Source organism: Anolis carolinensis, unplaced genomic scaffold (assembly GCF_035594765.1).
Source record: "Anolis carolinensis isolate JA03-04 unplaced genomic scaffold, rAnoCar3.1.pri scaffold_8, whole genome shotgun sequence".
Lineage (NCBI taxonomy): Eukaryota > Metazoa > Chordata > Lepidosauria > Squamata > Dactyloidae > Anolis > Anolis carolinensis.
This window is the reverse complement of record NW_026943819.1, coordinates 9,195,034-9,215,982: the sequence shown is the minus strand read 5'-3', so window position 1 is coordinate 9,215,982 and position 20,949 is coordinate 9,195,034. Positions and strand designations below refer to the sequence as shown.

The 20,949-nt window shown below is 39.9% G+C and overlaps 1 protein-coding gene across 2 annotated transcripts in view; it reads right to left on the bottom strand.

Moving 5' to 3' along the window:
* Nucleotides 1–2,463: 2,463 nt before the first annotated feature.
* stc1 (stanniocalcin 1) overlaps nt 2,464–20,949 on the bottom strand; it is a 42,224-nt gene continuing 23,738 nt past the window's right edge. For both annotated transcript variants that reach the window (XM_062960945.1, XM_062960944.1), the window contains exon 4: nt 2,464–12,848. In XM_062960945.1, the coding sequence (XP_062817015.1) occupies nt 12,578–12,848 (271 nt within the window). In that variant the 3' untranslated portion in view covers nt 2,464–12,577. The remainder of the gene's footprint in view (nt 12,849–20,949) is intronic.

The following is a 20,949-nucleotide window of genomic DNA, read 5'->3' as shown; positions in this document are numbered from 1 at the left end:
CTATGTAGTAATTACTGTACAGTACAGTCTCACTTATCCAACATAAACGGGCCAGCAGAACGTTGGATAAGCAAATATGTTGGATAATAAGGACAAATTAAGGAAAAGCCTATTAAACATCAAATTAGGTTATGATTTTACAAAGTAAGCACCAAAACATCATATTATACAACCAATTTGACAGAAAAAGCAGTTCAATACGCAGTAATGTTATGTAGTAATTACTGTACAGTACAGTCTCACTTATCCAACATAAATGGGCCGGCAGAACGTTGGATAAGCAAATATGTTGGATAATAAGGACGGATTAAGGAAAAGCCTATTAAACATCAAATTAGGTTATGATTTTACAAATTAAGCACCAAAACATCATGTTATACAACAAATGTGACAGAAAACGTAGTTCAATACGAAATAATGTGATGTAGTAATTACTGTATTTACAAATTTAGCACCAAAATATCATGATTTATTGACAACATCGACGACAAAAATGTGTTGGATAATCCAGAACATTGGATAAGTGAGTGTTGGACAAGTGAGACTCTATTGTATTTACGAATTTAGCACCAAAATATCACAATGTATTGAAAACATTGACTACAAAAACATTGACTACTAAAAGGCAGACTGCATTGGATAATCCAGAACATTGGATAAGCGAATGTTGGATAAGTGAGACTCTACTGTACATCCTTTAATCCAATCTGAAATTCTCAACAATTCATTTCAGGTGACACTACTTTAGCTACCATGAATATGGAACCCTGGGAATTGCAGTTTTACAAGGTTGTCAGCTTTCTTTGCCAGAAAATGTTAGTGATTCACCAAACTGGCTCCCAACTTCCATAACATGCTTGTTAAACCAGTGTGAGACATTAATTCTACATTGTAGATACTAGACATGTGTGATCGATTAAAAATGGTTCAAGTGTATTTACAAAACTGGGGGGGGGGGGGGCTGGCGCTTCGTTTCTAAAGTACCATATATACTCGAGTATAAGCTGACCCGAATATAAGCCGAGGCACCTAATTTTACCACAAAAACTGGGAAAACTTATTGACTCGAGTATAAGATGAGGGTGGGAAATGCAGCAGCTACGGGTCAAATTCAAAAAATAAAAATAGATATTAATAAAATTGCATTATTTGAGGCATCAGTAGGTTAAATGTTTTTGAATATTTATATAAAACTGTAATTTAAGATAATAATAAGACTTTAATAAGATAAGACTGTCCAACTCTGAATACCTACTCAAGTATAAGCCGAGGGGAGCTTTTTCAGCCCTAAAAAAAGGGTTGAAAAACTAGGCTTATACTCAGGTATATACAGTATTTCTAAAGTTTCATTAGTGAAAATTTTGTTGCTATAACGCGACTAACGAAATTTCGTTACTATTTCACTATGGTAACTGCGCATGCGCATTAATGCAATAATTACTACAATTGGGGGGAATTCAGGAGCTCCTTTCTCCCTCATTTTTAAAGCTATTGGAGTGAAACTTGCTACAATGGCAGAACACATTTTCCACTCTTTGCCCATCAAGTTTCAGATTGTTTCACTTATCCATGGATTTTTTTGAAATTTTTCAAAGTTTTTACAAACTTTTTAAATAAATTGAATTTTATATACAATGAACAAGATAACCAAAACATCAATCCCTAGAAGTTTCAGAAAGATTCACACATCTACAGATTTTTGGGGATTTAAAAAAGTTTAGACAAAAACGCATTAATGCAATAATTACTACCATTGGGGAAAATTCAGGAGCTCCTTTCTCCCTCATTTTTAAAGCTATTGGAGTGAAACTTGCTACAATGGCAGAACACATTTACCACTCTTTGCCCATCAAGTTTCAGAATGTTTCACTTCTCCAAGGATTTTTGGGGAATTTTCAAAGTTTTTATAAACACATTTTTTATAAAAGAGCTATCTATTGAATTTTATATACAATGCACAAGATAACCAGGACATCGATCCCTAGAAGTTTCAGAAAGATTCACACATCTACAGATTTTTGGGGATTTTAAAAAGTTTAGACCAAAACAATTTATCCCCCCAAAAAGCTACAGCAGCAGTCTCCTTGAATGTCCACCTGTCTTTGTGACACACAAGCACATAACTTCAACTTAGCACATTTTTACTTACTTTAGTCCTCTTTGCAGATTCAATTATTGGCGAATTTTTCAATTTTTAAATTCCCCTCACACCTTTCCTGGATATTTCGGATAGCGATTCGTATGCACGAAATTTAATGAATTTCATACGACTTATGACAACATCAGATTTATTTGCACACCTCTAGTAATCAAATAAAACCAGCTTTCATTGGAGAAACTTTCTTCTTTTGCTTGTAGTTTCACATGCATCCAGCTGTTCTGGTCACATGCAAAGGACGACCCGGGATGAAGCTTAACAAAGACTTGTTTTGTTTTTGTTTTTAAAAAAGAAAAGGCAGACACTTTGCATGGGCCATTTTCTTTTAATTTAACTCTTAGAAGGAATCAACCATATGCTTTATAACGTTATGCATCATTTCATTATAAAAATAAGCAGAGAAAATAACTTGCATCTTTTCTCATTGCTGCAGTAGGTTTTTTTTTCCTCCAAACAATCATTATCTGAACAAATGGAGTTTTGCGCTTTTTTTTCTAAAGAAAAAAAATATGCAGTTTAATAAATAATGACATATACCAGATATGCTCACTGTTTATTCCAGTACATGGCAAAAATTAAATTATAAATACATACTATATATATGTCTCTTCTGTGTGTAGAAATGGCACAAATAATCTAAAGTGCGAAAAAATACAAATAAATCATGCATTGTGGGTTTTTTTAAAAAATAGATAAGCCAACTTCCAGTGTGGGGTGGAACGGATAGAAGTCCGAATAGATTTAAGAATGAACCATTTGTGGATTCCTGAATGCACTATTTATTAACTCTTACTGTGATCTCATACTGCAACCTCTTGTTTCCAACCATTTCAGTGGTAACATTAAGACAATGGGCATATAAAAACTGCTTTGATGCATTCAGTGGGTTAAACCCTTGTGCTGGCAAGACTGATGACTTGAAGATTGGGTTGCTGACCTGAAGGTTGCCGGTTCGAATCCAACCCAACGAAAGCGCGGATGAGCTCCCTCTATCAGCTCTAGCTCCATGCGGGGAAATGAGAGAAGCCTCCCACAAGGATGGTAAAAACATCAAAACATCCGGGCAACATCCTTGCAGACAGCCAATTCTCTCACCCCAGAAGTGACTTGCAGTTTCTCAAGTCGCTCCTGACACAAAAAATAAAACTTCAGTACAGGTAGCTCAAATTATTAATCTCAATGGACAAGTAAGAGTTCTTTCTACCACCATAGACATTATTCCACAGATATATAAACCTTGCCTCGTTTCCTATAGACCTCACAACCTCTGAGGATGCCTGCCATAGATGTGGGCGAAATGTCAGGAGAGAATGCTTCTGGAACATGGCCAGACAGCCCAGAAAACTCATAGCAACCCATTACTTTCCATCTTCCAACATCTGTGCCTTATTTTAGAAGGATTTTTTCCATTGTGTCAAAAGCCCTATGTAGGCATTCTACGTCATGCGTTCACTTAAAATGGCATAGGTACTCAAGACAAAAATCCAATTTCTTTACTAAACTAAAAAAAAGAGTAAAGTGGAACCAGGATTTCATATTCCCTAAATTCCCAGAATTTGTAGGGAGGTTAGGGAGCACGAAGGAAAGCCTTAAATGCAAAATGACCCAGTATAACAGGGGTCCTCAAACTTTTTAAGTGGAAGGCCGATTCATAGTCCCACAGACTTTTGGGGGGCCGGACTATGATGAAATAGTCCAAAATTAGGATTGTTTTTGTGTGCCTTCAAGTCATTTCAGACTTAGGTCAACCCTAAGTCTAAAGTTTAGGACAGAGGTCAGGTAAGTGACCTTGGAGGGCCGCATCCGGCCCACGGGCCTTAGTTTGGTGACCCCTGATCTGGACGATCTCATAAGAGCATAGGTAAGCAAAGAGACCTCCAAAGACCATCTAGATGGTCTCATTAGATCATCGGTAAGGAAAGGGACCTTAAAGGCCATCTAGATGATCTCATCAGGCCATCAGAAGACCATAGATAAGAAAAGAGACCCTCAAAGACCATCCAGATGGTTTCATAAGACCATAGGTAAGCAAAGAGACCTCCAAAGACCATTTAGATGGTTTCATAAGACCATAGGTAAGGAAAGGGACCCTCAAAGACCATCTAGATGATCTCATCAGGCCATCAGAAGACCATAGATAAGAAAAGAGACCCTCAAAGACCATACAAATGGTTTCATAAGACCATAGGTAAGGAAAGGAGTCCCCAAAGGCCATCTAGACAATCACATAAAACCATAGGTAAGGAAAGGGACCCTCAAAGGCCATCTAGATGATCTCATCAGGCCATCAGAAGACCATAGATAAGAAAAGGGACCCTCAAAGACCATCCTGATGGTTTGATAAGACCATAGGTAAGGAAAGGGACCCTCAAAGGTCATTAGACAATCACATAAAATCATAGGTAAGGAAAGGGACCCTCAAAGGCCATCTAGATGATCCCATCAGGCCATCAGAAGACCATAGATAAGAAAAGAGACCCTCAAAGACCATACAAATGGTTTCATAAGACCATAGGTAAGGAAAGGAGTCGCCAAAGACCATCTAGACAATCACATAAAACCATAGGTAAGGAAAGGGACCCTCAAAGGCCATGTAGATGATCTCATCAGGCCATCAGAAGACCATAGATAAGGAAAGGGACCCTCAAAGCCCATTTAGATGGTTTCATAAGACCATAGGTAAGGAAAGGAGTCCCCAAAGGCCATCTAGACAATCACATAAAATCATAGGTAAGAAAAGGGACCCTCAAAGCCAATTTAGATAGTTTCATAAGACCATAGGTAAGAAAAGGGGCCCTCAAAGGCCATCTAGATGATCTCATCAGGGTCACCAGAAGACCATAGATAAGGAAAGGGGCCCTCAAAGACTATCCAGATGGTTTCATAAGACCATAGGTAAGGAAAGGGACCCTCAAAGGCCATCTAGACAATCTAATAAAACCATAGGTAAGGAAAGGGACCCTCAAAAGTCATCTAGATGGTCTCATATGACCATAGGTAAGGAAAGTGATCTCCAAAAGCCATCTAGATGGTCTCATAAGGGCGTAGCTAAGCAAAGAGATCTTCAAAGACCATCTAGACGATCTCATAAGGCCATAAGTAAGCAAAGAGACCCCAAAAGACCAGGTAGACTGAGGTTTAGGACAGGGGCCAGGTAAATGACCTTGGAGGGCCGCATCCGGCCCCTGGGCCTTAATTTGGGGACCCCTGCAGTATAATATTACTTTTTTTCTGAGTAATGCAGACTTTGGGTTCGTTTCTACAAAATCCAAAGTCATTCCCCAAAAGAGACCCAGAAAAGTCTCCAAGGGAATAAGGATTTTGCTTCATCTCTTGATGACAACACTAGTTAAAGCAGGCATGGGCAAATGGTTTTGGACTACAACTCCCACCATTCCTAACAGCCTCAGGCCCTTTCCTTTTCCCCCTCAGCCGCTTAAGCGGCTGAGGGGGAAAAGGAAGGGGCCTGAGGCTGTTAGGAATGGTGGGAGTTGTAGTCCAAAACCCTTGGAGGGCCACAGTTTGCTCATGCCTGAATTAAAGCATAGAAAGGATGGAAGTAAACTGCCATCTAATATACCTGAAGCAGTGTTTGGATTGTGTTCTACATCTAGATTCGACGGCATCAACACAGAATATAAAAAAATACTCCCAACGAGTAATTTCTTCTTCTGCTTATAACCCTGGAATAGGATTTCCTAGAGCCGCGTTCATGGAAACGAAGACAGCTTAAAAAGTCAAGGCGCTGCTGCCCCTGATCTTGCAGCAAATTACTATTTAAAGGCTTTTGTGGTTAAAACATCCTATTGCTTTTGCATTAAATGGTTCTCCAAGAAGGGTAATAAGCCTTTTCAGAGGTTCTCCAAAGCCTAGGACATGGAAGTTATGGGGAAATCAAAAGGAACTCTTCCCGGCTTGTTTCCATGGGTCAGGATTTAGAGCAGTGGTTCTCAGCCCGTGGGTCCCCAGACGTTTGGGCTTTCAACTCCCAGAAATCCTAACAGCTGGTAAACTGCCTGGGATTTCTGGGAGTTGTAGGACAAAACACCTTGAGAATCACTGATTTAGTGGGAACGCAATCGCCTTTGTATTCAAGCAAGCTTTCCATGTGCGTGAATATACTTCCCTATCATGTACCCAAACACCTCCCTATCACATACCCAAACATTCTCCAATGTGGGTTGTTGTATGTCTTTCGGGCTGTGTGGCCATGTTCCAGAAGTATTCTCTCCTGACGTTTCACCCACATCTATGGCAGGCATCCTCAGAGGTTGTGAGGTATGGATAAACTAAGTAAGGAAAGGAAAGAATATATATCTGTGTAGAGTCCAGGGTGTGGCAAGAGTCCTTTGTCACTGGGAAGCCAGCATTAATGTTTCAGTTAATCACCCTAATTAGCATTGGAAAGGTTTTTGTCTCTTGCCTGGGGGCATCCTTTGTTCAGTCATTAGCTGTCCTCTGCCCTCAGAGTGTTGGTTCCCATCTATTGTTTTGATTTAAGAGTTTTGTAATACTGCTAGCCAGATTTTGTTCATTTTCATGGTTTCCTCCTTTCTGTTGAAGTTGTCCACATGCTTGTGGATTTCAATGGCTTCTCTGTGTAGTCTGACATGATACCCTGTTTCCCCGAAAATAAGACAGTGTCTTATATTAATTTTTGCTCCCAAAGATGTTCTAGGTCTTATTTTCAGGGGATGTCTTATTTTTCCACAAAGAAGAATTCACATTTTTGGTTGAATCTTTTAAAAAATGAACATTTATTATCTACTGTACAATAGTTGTCATCACAAACCAGCATAACCAAACTGTGAATCCTTTCAAGAATGTCTATATTATATTTTATTGCTATGCTGTTTTTAAATTACTGTTCTAAATTTCTGTTCATATGTAAATTTATGTTATTGTTGGGCTTGTCCCTGTGTAAGCTGCCCTTCTGGGAGATGGAGGTGGGATACAAGAATAAAGTTATATTATTATTAATATTTCTTGTTACTACCTTTATTTCCATGTAAAACAATCTATGGTATGTACATTTACCGATTCTGCATGCTTCCAAACAAAAACTTTACTAGGTCTTACTTTTGGGGGAGGCCTTATATTTAGCAATTCAGCAAAACCTCTACTAGGTCTTATTTTCTGGGGATGTCTTATTTTAGGGGGAAAAGGGTAGTTGTTGGAATGGTCCAGCATTTCTGTGTTTTCAAATAATATCCTGTGTCCAGGCTGGTTCATCAAATGCTCTACTATGGCTGATTTCTCTGGTTGAATGTGACAAAGGACTCTTGCCACACCCTGGACTCTACACAGATATATATTCTTTCCTTTCCTTACTTAGTTTATCCATACTTCACAACCTCTGAGGATGCCTGCCATAGATGTGGGCGAAACGTCAGGAGAGAATACTTCTGGAACATGGCCACACAGCCCGAAAGACATACAACAACCCTGTGATCCCGGCCATGAAAGCCTTCGACAACACATTCTCCAATGTGTTGGTCAAACAGTGCTCAAAGTTGAGCAGAAAAATGATTTCTTCACACACACAAAATATTTGGAAAGTGCAATGCATAAAACGCCAGTTTACATTCCACCTGAACATTTTCTAAGTGCACATGTTGAGAAACCCAGTTTTTCATGGGAACCACGAAGCATGGCTTAGACTAGGCCTGGGTAAACGTTGGCCCTCCAGGTGTATTGGACTTCAACTCCCATGATTCCTAACAGGAGGGTCGAAGTTTGCCCAGGCCTGGCTTAGACAAACAGATCAGGAGAAAAACCGGCCCTGAAATGCTTTGATGGAAGGGATTCTCTTTTCTGTTGGACTGTGTGTGAACCTTACACAGACCAGTCAACTGACGTCCCTTTTCTCCTTGAACCCCTGAGTCTTGACCAAAGTGTCATCCCTAATTCAATAAAGCTCAAACAACAAGGTCTCTCTAGAACTGGGCTGCACTGTTATGCAGAAATTATAATGCTGCAGCCATAAATATTCTGAATTGCGGTATGTTAAATCAGTTCAATTCTCTCTACACCAACTCAAGTTTCAGTTATACTGGCACTGCTCCAACAGTTTACTTAGCTGTTATAACCACGTGCCTTATAGCCAAATAAAGGAGAATCCAAACTGAGCTTCTCACACTATTTGATGTTGGAACCATCCAAGGTTTTTCCTCAACTGTTTCGTTCTTTACTTGAAATATATCAAGGACTGGCATCACTCCAGGGACTGAGACTTTTACACAGAAGTATATCCCATAGAGTGCAATGGGTCTGGCTAGCCGAGAATGGTGAAACTTTGGCACAGTTTTAATCAACCGAACCCAGCATAACCAATGGAAATGGATTCCAGGACTTCTAGTTAAACAACCAATGGATGCTACAGCTTCCTCACTCTTCCGATAGATAGTTTCCATGGGCTCACAGCTTTGGACTCTCTGTGGACACTAGAAATCTGATGTACAGGTGAAGAGTCTGCAGCACTCCACACAAGTCTGGACTTCGGTTTCTAGCACCGGCCCCAACAGTTGGACCAAAGGGTTGCTGTGAGTTTTCCAGGCTGTATGGCCATCTTCCAGAAACATTCTCTCCTGGCGTTTCACCCACATCTATGGCAGGCATCCTCAGAGGTTTTCTGTTGGAAACTAGACAAGTGGGGTTTATATCTCTTTGGAAAGTCCAAGTTGGAAGAAAGAACTCTTGTCTGTTTGAGGTACAGTAGAGTCTCACTTATCCAAGACTCGCTTATCCAAGGTTCTGAATTATCCAATACATTTTTGTAGTCAATGTTTTCAATACATCGTGATATTTTGGTGCTAAATTCGTAAATACAGTAATTACTACATAGCATTACTGCACATTGAACTACTTTTCTGCCAAATTTGTTGTATAACATGATGTTTTGGTGCTTAATTTGTAAAATCATAACCTAATTTGATGTTTAATAGGCTTTTCCTTAATCCCTCCTTATTATCCAAGATAATTGCTTATCCAAGGTTCTGCCGGCCTGTTTAGCTTGAATAAGTGAGAATCTACTGTAAGTGTGAATGTTGCAATTGGCCTGCTTGATGTGCATTGATTGATCTTACAGATTCAAAGCCTGGCCGCTTCCTGCCTGAAGGAATCTTTTGTTGGGAGGTGTTAACTGGCCGATTGTTTCATGTTTTTAATACTGGTAGCCAGATTTTGTTCATTTTCATTATTTCCTTATTCCTGTTGAATTTGTCCACATGCTTGTGGATTTCAGTGGCTTCTCTTGTAGTCTGAGTATTACCTATATCACAATACTCTAAAATCAGGACAGTAAGTAAAGAACAACACTCTGAAAACAGGGCAATTCCAGACATGAAACAATTAGGGCCAGCTAACACTTCCAAACAAAGGATCCCCTCAGGCAGGAAGCAGCCAGGAAGGTCATTCAATGCTACTCAAAGTGATCAATTGCAACATTCACACTTGTCTCAAACAGACAAGAGTTATTCTGGACTTTCCACATATTTATAAACCTCACTTAGCTAGTTTCCAACAGACCTCACAACCTCTGAGGATGCCTGCCATAGATGTGGGCGAAACGCCAGGAAAGAATGCTTCTTAAACATGGCCAGACATCCCAGAAAACTCACAGTAACCCAGTGATTCTAGCCATGAAAGCCTTCGACAAAACAGATTGGACCAAAGATTGAGAATGATGTGATCTAGAGGCCAGCAACATTGATAGGACTTTGGTCCACCATTCCTGACCTAATACCTTACTGTGCTTTTAGTAGATGCAATCTTTCACTAATTCGACTCTTCTTAGGCAAACAAAACCCTACAACATGAAGCCATACATAATAAAGTTAACATGTAAGCAACAAAATTATGTTGTGCCACTTCAAGACCCCAGGCACTGCTGGAAGTTATGTACACTACAAACATGGTCCTGTTTACACAACAGAACATGACTTGAGATCCTATCCTTAAGACAACGTATGCTTTTGATCAAGGTTCTTTGCTTTAAAGCTTTAAGTGGAGATACAGTACGTAAGATTATTTGCTTGGACAGAAGTCATGCAATAGCTATCCAACAGCTGGAGTCACCTCTAAATGGGGTGGACTTTTCCAACATGGTTCCCTTGGGATGCATTTCATTGTAACACCCATCATGCTTAGCTAGACATGGAATACTTTTCCCTACCACAAAGAAGGAACCATATAAAAATGGAATAAACCTCATACTGGCATTCTCAATTCAAACTGCAGGTAAGTGCTACCATGACTGAATGGACACTCTTCCATATGGTTGCTGTGGGTTTTTTGGGCCATGTTCATGGAGCATCCTCTCCTGATGTTTTGCCCACATCTATGGCAGACATCTTCAGAGGTTGTGGGGTCTGTTGGATGCCTATTATAGATGTCAAGCCTATAGATGATAGGGGCCGGGTTGTGGCGCAGGCTGGTTAGCAGCCAGCTGCAATAAATCACTCTGACCAAGAGGTCATAAATTTGAGGCCAGCCCATGTCGGGGTGAGCACCCGACAATTACAAATAAAATATAGCCCCTGCTCGTTGCTGACCTATGCAACCCGAAAGATAGTTGCATCTATCAAGTAGGAAATGTAGGTACCACTTATATGTGGGGAGGCTAATTTACGACACCATAAAAATCATCCAGCCGCTGTTGGAATGAGGAAGTGCCATCACAGTGGATGATGAAGCAACTGCTCCCCCTGTGGCTGGAATCAAGCATACCCTCAGGAAGTTGGAGAAGGTTTAAATCGCCTCTGCGTCTGTCTCTGTTTTATGTTATATGGCATTGAATGTTTGCCTATATGTGTACAATGTGATCCACCCTGAGTCCCCTTCGGGGTGAGAAAGGCAGAATATAAATACTGTAAATAAATAAAAATGTCAGTGAAATGTCAGGAGAGAATGCTTCTGGATCATGGCTATACAGCCCAGAAAACTCACAGCAACCCAGTGATTCCAGCCAAGAAAGCCTCCGACAATACACTCTTCCATAGATACTACCAAGAAAGCAAGAGCATCAACACAATGCTTTGTACCTGAGTTGAATACCAACTTCAAAGTTCGGGAATTTGTTGACATTGACTGGATGCATGCACGGAAGAGCATTCAGTCATGTGCAACCTTGCCTACATTCATGTTGGGAAGTGGAATTTTCCATTCGCAAGGATAGCAATGCAGTTCTGCTATAAATAGAGGCAGCAGTGGCAACAGTAACTGCAACAAAGGAGACCAGCAGCCAAACTGCCTCCTCCTGCAAAGCCCTGGATCTACTGTCATTTTAGGGCATTGACAGGAGAAAACGTCAGCTGCCCCCAGGAAAAAGAAGAAAAATGTTTGGCAAAATGACTCACTTTTGGAAGGAGAGAACAGAAAAGAAAATGATCTAAAAATCAAAATTGTTGACTCAAGAAACATATTGAGGGTGATCTTCATTCAAATGGAGAATAAGGAGCATGATCACAAGCTTCTTAGGCCGTAACTATAATGGGCAAATTTCCATTACCTGGTTTAAAGCATGCATTTAAGGGACTCTCAGACCTGAGAAAATTAAGACCACAGCTTTAGGACCACGGGTCCATATTTTTTCTTATTTCTCTCCAGCCACCATAGTCGTAACACAAGCTCCAGACATACCGATGATGTGCAACAAATGCATTTTTGGATCGATCAAGGATTAGGAACATTACAGCTCTACGAATGGTCAAATCGCAATGGCTTTCAAAGTACGGGACAGAGAAAGTTTGGTGTTTACTGGAGAAGTGCTTTACGGCTTTTTCTGTGACAAGCCACCGATTGACTGGATTTCTGTGCAGAGAGAGAGGCAGGAAAGACAAAAAGAGTGCTTCCATTTGAGGAAGATTTGTTCCCTAACCAGAAACCTGAAGAGCAGGGGCTGGAAATAGAAATTTAAAAACCTAAAACTAGTTTCCAGGAACCAGTCTATACATTCATACCAAGCATGCAGTTCAGATTTCCAGAATTCCAGGCTAATGGGGCCATTCAAAAAGTCCCTGTCAAATTGGGTGACTGAAATAGGTTGCAATGGTATTGTCTCAGAGACTAGGTTTAAAAGGAATGTTCAGATAGATTCAGGTTTGTTGTTACAGGATGCTAAATACGTTAAGTTGCCTGTTGACACAGTTAACCAATCAATTTCATAGATTTAGGTAAGGAATACTCAGAGGTGGCTTTGTCAGGTCTCCGCTATTCCCCGCAATTGTGATTTGTAGCAATCCCAAAAGGACTGGACCGCATGGAAGTGCTTTGTTGAATGGATGTATAGACTGGCTCAGTGTCCTTCAGAATCAGTTACAGTACATTTTCTGGCATGTTGTGAATGCTAAAGAAAAACAAAACCAAAGGAATAATTTTCCAACTTTGGTAGAGCTTGGATTCCCTACGCTTTCGTGACTATCACACGCTTTCTGAAGAAGTACGCTTCATATGGGGTTGAGCCAGGCCCTCGCCTTGGAGATTCCTGAAGTAGATTTTGAGCTTCTGGGGCTCGGCGATGCGCCTCCGGCTGAAGTCTGCTCTCGGCTGGATTCGGGCACAGTGATCCGTCTGCAGTGTATTGAAAAGGCTGGCCATGTCTGGTCCAATTTTGGCCATGAGGCTGGCCTTTACGGTCCTCACCGTCTCTTCATCACATTCCAATAAGCTTTTCAAGAGCTTGTTATAATACCTGTCAAGATAAGGACAGTTATGACTTTTATGACTGACTTTTATTACTGTTTTACTGATGTTGACGTTTTATTGATGCGATTTTGTTTTATTGTCTTATTACTGTTATTGTATTGTTGTGTCGGGCATGGCCCCATGTAAGCCGCTCCGAGTCCCTTCGGGGAAATGGGGCGGGATATACAAATAAAGTTATTATTATTATTATTATTATTATTATTATTATTATTATTATTATTATTATTGTCTCCATGTTTGCTTGCTTATGAGTGACCTTTGTATCTCCCCCTTTACTCCAGGCCACTCAATGTATACATTTCTTTATTAGAGTATTAATATCCTCCCCCGCCCCCAAATATCATGCCATCTCAAGGCAGTATAGTAGCATTAATTTAGCCACCTGAAAGCAGTACAAAAACAATGTAAACATTCTAAAAGGCCATTCAATCATTTGCCAAGTTAGAGTAAGATATTAAAGACAGATCAAACAGTTGACTACAACTACCCTGTTTCCCCTAAAATAAGACATCCCCAGAAAATAAGACCTAGTAGACGTTTTGCTGAATTGCTAAATATAAGGTCTCCCCCAAAAGTAAGACCTAGTAAAGTTTTTGTTTGGAAGCATGCAGGATCGGTAAATGTACATACCATAGATTGTTTTACATGGAAATAAAGGTAGTAACAAGAAATAATAATAATCTATATATATATAAAAGAGTGATGGCATCACGGCAATTCACAAAACAACAAAAGTACAGGCCCCCCAACCTCAAAATTTGACAACACAACCCATCATCCACGCCTCAAGGTTGATACAACAAAAAGAAAAGAAAAATAAAGTCCTAATTAGAGGGAGAGCAATATTTTTTTTATCCAATTGCTGCCAGTTTAGAGGGCTAATCTCTGCCCACTTGGTTGCCTAGCAACCAAGGGACAGCCAGGTTTCAGTTAGGGGACAGGCAGATTTAGGCCTCACTTAGGCTTCTTCCACAGATTATCTAATTTGCACTGGATTATATGGCAGTGTAGACTCAAGGCCCTTCCACACAGCTATATAACCCATTTATAATCTTATATTATCTGCTTTGCACTGGATTATCTTGACTCCGCACTACCATATAATCCACTTCAGTGTGCATTTTATACAGCTGTGAAGAAGGGGCCTCACATAATCCAGTTCTGAGCAGATAATATAAGATTAGAAATATACGGTAGAGTCTCACTTATCCAACGTAAACAGGCCGGCAGAATAAGTGAATATGTTGGATAATAAGAAGGGATTCAGGAAAAGCCAATTAAACATCAAATTAGGTAATCATTATACAAATTAAGCACCAAAACATCATATTATACAACAAATTTGACAGAAAAAGTAGTTCCATGCGCAGTAATGCTATGTAGTATTTACAGTAGAGTCTCACTTATCCAACACTCGCTTATCCAACGTTCTGGATTATCCAATGCATTTTTGTAGTCAATGCTTTCAATATATCGTGATATTTTGGTGCTAAATTCATAAATCCAGTAATTTCTACATAGAATTACTGTGTATTGAACTACTTTTTCTTCCAAATTTGTTGTCTAACATGATGTTTTGGTCCTTAATTTGTGAAATCATAACTTAATTTGATGTTTAATAGGCTTATCCTTAATTCCTCCTTATTATCCAACATATTCGCTTATCCAACATTCTGCCGGCCCGTTTATGTTGGATAAGTGAGACTCTACTGTACTGTATTTACAAATTTACCACTAAAATATCACAATGAATTTAAAACACTGACTACAAAAAACATTATGAAAAGGCAGACTGCGTTGGATAATCCAGAACATTGTATAAGCGAATGTTGGATAAGTGACATTCTTCTTTAATATGAAATAATTACTGGGATAGAATAATGCAGAACAATATAATCTCTAAAACCAGGACAGTAAATAAACAGGGGAATTCCAAACAGGAAAGAATCAGGGCCAGCTAACACCTCCCAACAAAGTATTCCCATCATCAAAGTCTGGCAAATCCTGTTTTCTCAGGGCCACAAACAGTAGAAGCACATAAAATATCACAAACAACACCACTCTGAAAACAAGGGAATTCCAGACAGGAAGCAATCAGGGCCAGCTAACACCTCCCAACAAAGTATTCCCATCATCAAAGTCTGGAAAATCCTCTGTTTTCTCAGGGCCACAGACAGTAGAAGCACATAAAATATCACAAACACCACTCTGAAATCAAGGGAATTCCAGACAGGAAACAATCAGGGCCAGCTAACACCTCCCAACAAAAAATTCACTCAGGGAGGAAACAGCCAGGCTTTAAAGCTGCAAGGCCATTACATCCTAATCATTTTTCCTAATTGCAGCATTCATACTTGCCTCCAACAAACAAAAAAAACCAATCAGAAATATTGTATATTCACAACCTTTAGGAAATAATATCCCCTGATGGCGCAGCATGTTAAAGCGCTGAGCTGCTGAACTTCTGGACTGAAAGGCCGCAGGTTTGAATTGGGGGAGCGGAGAGAGCCCCCACTGTTAGCTCCAGCTTCTGCCAACCCAGAAGTTCGAAAACATGCAAATGTGAGTGCATCAATAGGTACTGCTCCGGCGGGAAGGTAACGCCGCTCCATGTAGTCATCCCACATGACCTTGGAGGAGTCTACGGACAACGCCGGCTCTTCGGCTTAGAAATGGAGATGAGCACCAACCCCCAGAGTAAGACACGACTGGACTTAATGTCTGGGGAAAACCTTTACCCTTTACCTTAACTACCACCAATTCCTCAATACTTTATTTCCCATACCACCAGACTTCGCCACAGCAACGCGTGGCCGGGCACAGCTAGTAATAATATAATAACTTTATTCTTGTATCCCACCTCCATCTCCCAGAAGGGACTCAGGGCAGCTTACACAGGGACAAGCCCAACAACAACGTAAATTTACATACGAACAGAAATTTAAAACAGTAATTTAAAAACAGTATAGCAATAAAATATAGTATAGACATTCTTGAAAGGATTCACAGTTTGGTTATGCTGGTTTGTGATGACAACTACTGTACAGTAGATAATAAATGTTCATTTTTAAAAAATTCAGCCAAAAATGTGAATTCTTCTTTGTGGAAAAATAAGACATCCCCTGAAAATAAGACCTAGAACATCTTTGGGAGCAAAAATTAATATAAGACACTGTCTTATTTTCGGGGAAACAGGGTAAGAACCACACAAATTTGTGGAATTTGGATGAAACAACAACAAAATACCTAACAGCAGGCACCATGTTTTCATTTTCATTTTGGTGCCATAAATATACTTGCATTAGCTTTATTCAGGCTTCGAAACTGTGTGTATGCTTGCCTTCAGGTTGCCTGTAGGACTTATCACCATAAGCAAGCAGGCTTATAGTGATAAGCCTGTTGACTTTCATAAGGTGAATTTCATATCACCTTATGAAATTCACCCATTAATTTCATAAGGTTTTCTTAAGCAAGGAATATTTGGAGGTGGTTCTGCCAGTTGCTCCTCTGAAATATAATCTTCAATCTGGTGCCTTTAGGGTATTTAAGCCTGTGCAGCAGCCCAAGAGAATCGTCATTTCAATCTGTACTATGGTAGGTGTCCATTAGGTCAATGGCAAACAAGACTGGTGTCAGCACATGGGCCCTTGAGACAATACTGGGGCTCACCAAGGCTGACACTGCTATCCAAGGTGCTGAATCCTGGTTCCCAGAATTCTTGACCATTGGACTGTTGGAGATAGCAACCTTCTCAAGCCTCCTCTATTGAATGTTTTTTTTCTGTTTTATAATGTGTCATTTTATGTCCTGAAGTGTATGTCTTATTTGGTTTACAGTTTCTTAGCTCTATGTACTTAAAGCAGGAGTGACCATGTGACTGAAAAAATGTTCAGTTTTTAAAGGATGATGGTAAGAAAACAGTTGAGGCTTGAGTCTATTTAAGTACAGAAGCCAATATTAGAAGTTAGAAGTCCGTTGAGGCTTGAGTCTGCTAGAGTGCAGAAGCCAGTGTTAGGAGTTAGAAGACATTGAGGTTTGAGTCTGTTAGAGTGCAGATGTCAGTGTAGGAAGTTAGAAAACTGTTGAGGCTTGTGTTTTTCCTGGAAGTAGACTGTTATTAAAGAGAGTTGTACAAAGCAATATACAGTAGAGTCTCACTTATCCAACACTCACTTAGCCAACATTCTGGATCATCCAAGGCATTTTTGTAGTCAATGTTTTCAATATATCATGATATTTTGGTGCTAAATTCGTAAATACAGTAATTACTACATAACATTACTGCGTATTGAACTACTTTTTCTGTCAAATTTGTTGTATAACATGATGTTTTGGTGCTTAATTTGTAAAATCATAACCTAATTTAATGTTTAATAGGCTTTTCCTTAATCCCTCCTTATTATCCAACATATTCGCTTATCCAACATTCTGCCGGCCCGTTTATGTTGGATAAGTGAGACTCTACTGTACCTTAATTTCCTACTTGATAGATACAACTATCTTTCGGGTTGCTAGGTCAGCAACGAGAAGGGGCTATTTTATATTTTTTTTAATTTTAATTAAGCAAGACTTTACTGTAGTTTTAAAGAGACTGTTAAAGGCCATAAGTTAAAGATACAAACTGAAACATTTTAAAGATTAACCTGACATGAAATGTACCTGTATATTTAAATACATGAAGCTGTGAGTAAAACAAACATGTTACTTTAAAAGAAGTCTACTCTTTATCTGCTGAGAGCACTGAATAGAAACAAGATATCTATACGCCCAGTGATTATCCATTACCCAATAAACTAAAGTAACACTCCTGAAACTCTGCTACCCATTAGGTTATAATCCTAACAGGTCCTAATCCAATAGCCTAACAGGTTGTGATCCTAACAGGTCATAATCCATTTTCCCAATATGGACAAATTGGTTATGTCTTCTTGGATTCAAAGGCTCAAGTATCTGGAGGGCCGCAGGGTTTGCAAACCTGGTGTAGATCCTCCAGGGCAATTCTATGGTCAAGTTTTGCTAGAGATTGACCACAGAGTAACATGGAGAACCTTGAAGTATTTTGAGAAAAGATCTTTCCAAGAATATTTAGTTCATCCAATGTGATTCTATGATCATAAAGTCATGCTGGAAGACCTAGAGATTCCAAGAGGGATGTTCACCCATGTAAAAAAACATGATATATTAGTATTTTTCACTTTGAGGAGAGCCTTGTGAGCCTAACCCCAGCAAATGTGGAATGTTTTCTGTGCTGACAATCCATCAATCTTTCCTGCTTTTGACCAAGGGTTATTGTAATGCCAGGGTCCCCAAACTACAGCCCACGGGCCACATGCGGCCCATTGAAGCCATTTATCCGGCCCCACGGCACAAAGGCAGAAGGGGGATGGGTTAAATGGCCCAAGGGGTCTCTTCCAACCCTCTTTATTATTACAGTAGAGTCTCACTTATCCAACATAAACGGGCCGGCAGAATGTTGGATAAGTGAATATGTTGGATAATAAAAGGAAGGATTAAGGAATAGCCTATTAAACATCAAATTAGGTTATGATTTTACAAATGAAGCACCAAAACATCATGTTATAATCACGATGTTTTGAAAACATTGACTACAAAAATGCATTGAATAATCCAGAATGTTGGATAAACGAGTGTTGGATAAGTGAGACTCTACTGTATTATTATTATTAACATTGAGCCTGGGAGGCCATCTGTCAGGGGTGCTTTGCTTATGCTTTTTGTCCACAAAGGCAGAAAGGGATTGGACTAAATATATTATTATTATTATTATTATTATTATTATTATTATTATTATTATTATTATTTATTGCTCAGTGGCCAACTATAGTCTCGCCCTCCAATGGTCTGAAGGATCATGAACTGGTCCCCAGATTTAAAAGTTTGGGGACCCCTGTTGTAATGCAATGAAATCATACCAGTCATTGGTCTGACAAGATTTAAGCTTGAGCCAAAGCAAGCTAAGCTGTTCCTTAGCCATCAGACAACAACACTGAAAAGTCTGAAATATAGATGTGACTCAATCCCTATTTGGCTAGTAGGTTAAACACATGAAAAGAGGACCATGCTAACTCCACTGCATTTGGTGTCACTTTAATCAAGTGAAATGACCATAGGACCTAAAGATTCTTAGAGACAGAGGCTGGATGGCCATCTGTGGGGGGTGCTTTGAATGCGATTTCTTGCTTCTCGGCAGGGGGTTGGAATGGATGACCCATGAGGTCTCTTCCAAATCTATGATTCTATGAAATCCACAAACAATCAAAACCACAAATATGGAAGGCTGACTGTACATCACAAATGCCGCTGCACCATTCCGTACCTGTGCTGTGCAGAGATCCACAGACCAGCCCTCAATGCACTGGGAAAGCAATCTGTCGGGGCTGGAAATGCCTAAGAACTGGAGTAGTTCTGCAACCAGCCCCCACTCCCTTGTCATTTTCATTCTCAGCTGCCAGACCTCATGTTCCAACTGATCAACTGCATAACTCCTTCAAGAAAGGCTTCCCCGAAGTGTGACCCTTCAAATGCATAGCATTGCAACTTTTATCACTGGCTGGATAAGAAAGGAATTGCAATATGGCACATTTGGAGGCTGCTGGTCTTAGGATGTCTGCCTTTAGTTGCCTTAGCATGAATCTGGCTGCCTAGAAATGTCTAACACACAGTTGTCTTTTCAGCATAACTGTAGTCACCAAGTAATCCCATAAGATGAAATCTAAATGTATTAATTTATTTATTTATTTACAGTATTTATATTCCGCCCTTCTCACCCCAAAGGGGACTCACATTGTATACATATAAGGCAAACACTCAATGCCCATATACACATAAAACCCAGACAGAGACAGACGCAGAGGCAATTTAACCTTCTCCTGAGGGGATGTTCGATTCCGGCCACAGGGGGGAGCAGCTGCTTCATTATCCACTACGACGGCACTTCCTCATTCTAACGTCAACTGGATGATATTTTTATGGAGTCGTAAATTAGTTAAATTAGCCTCCCCACTTTATAAGTGGTACCTTAATTTCCTACTTGATAGATGCAACTATCTTTCGGGTTGCTAGGTCAGCAACGAGCAGGGGCTATTTTATATGTTTTAATTGTCGAGTGCTCACCCTGCCACTGGCTGGCTTCAAACTCATGACCTCATGGTCAGAGTGATTTATTGCAGATGGCTGCTTACCAGCCTGTGCCACAGTCCGGCCCCATATCAAACTATGTTTGGCCTTATAAATCCTTCCCAGAGCTTGGGAAAATGGGAGTTGGTCTACAACAGGCATGGGCAAACTTTGGCCTTCCATTTGTTTTGGACTTCAACTCCCACAATTCCTAACAGTCTCAGGCTGAGCGGGGAATTGCGTTGGGAATTGTGGGAGTTGAAGTCCAAAACACCTGGAGGGCCAAAGTTTGTCCATGCCTGGTCTATAATGTCCATAAACACTCAACCCTCATAGCAAGTGGCCATGCCATTTCAGGGATTGTGGACATTATACTGTAATAAAAACAACATTTCAATGTTCTGATTTTTCCCAGTAATATGGCGTGTATGCGTGTGTGAACTGGAGTGTGGAAGTGGCTTCACAAGACAATCTCCACCAAAGCTGCTCCCAAAGAACCAGACACTTAAGAATGTGAAGCATTTTCCAACCCCACAATAACTGCTCCAGATATGCAAGTCATCCCTCATTTAGAGAAAGAAAATCCCCAGCAAACAATGCGAAGTACCCTTTATAGCACTGAATATCTTAATTCTGAATGTGAACAAAAAATGGAAGAGAGTCAATTTTAAACCAAATTATGCTCCCATCAGTGTACCTCTTCCCTTCAACGAGGGGGCACAGGAGAGATGAAAAGCTCATTAGGACTTTATGCAATCAGCAAATTTGATGAAATTACTTTGTGAATCCATATTACTGCTTGAGCCATAGCACTAATGTCTCCAAGCTCTGTTTTTTTCCTATTTACAGCTTCTATTTTATTCTTTTTTTGTTTTGTTTTATAAAACTAAACTCCATGAAAATTGTTCAACTCTGCTCCTACTCAGTCAGGGAACTCACTGGGTAAGGTT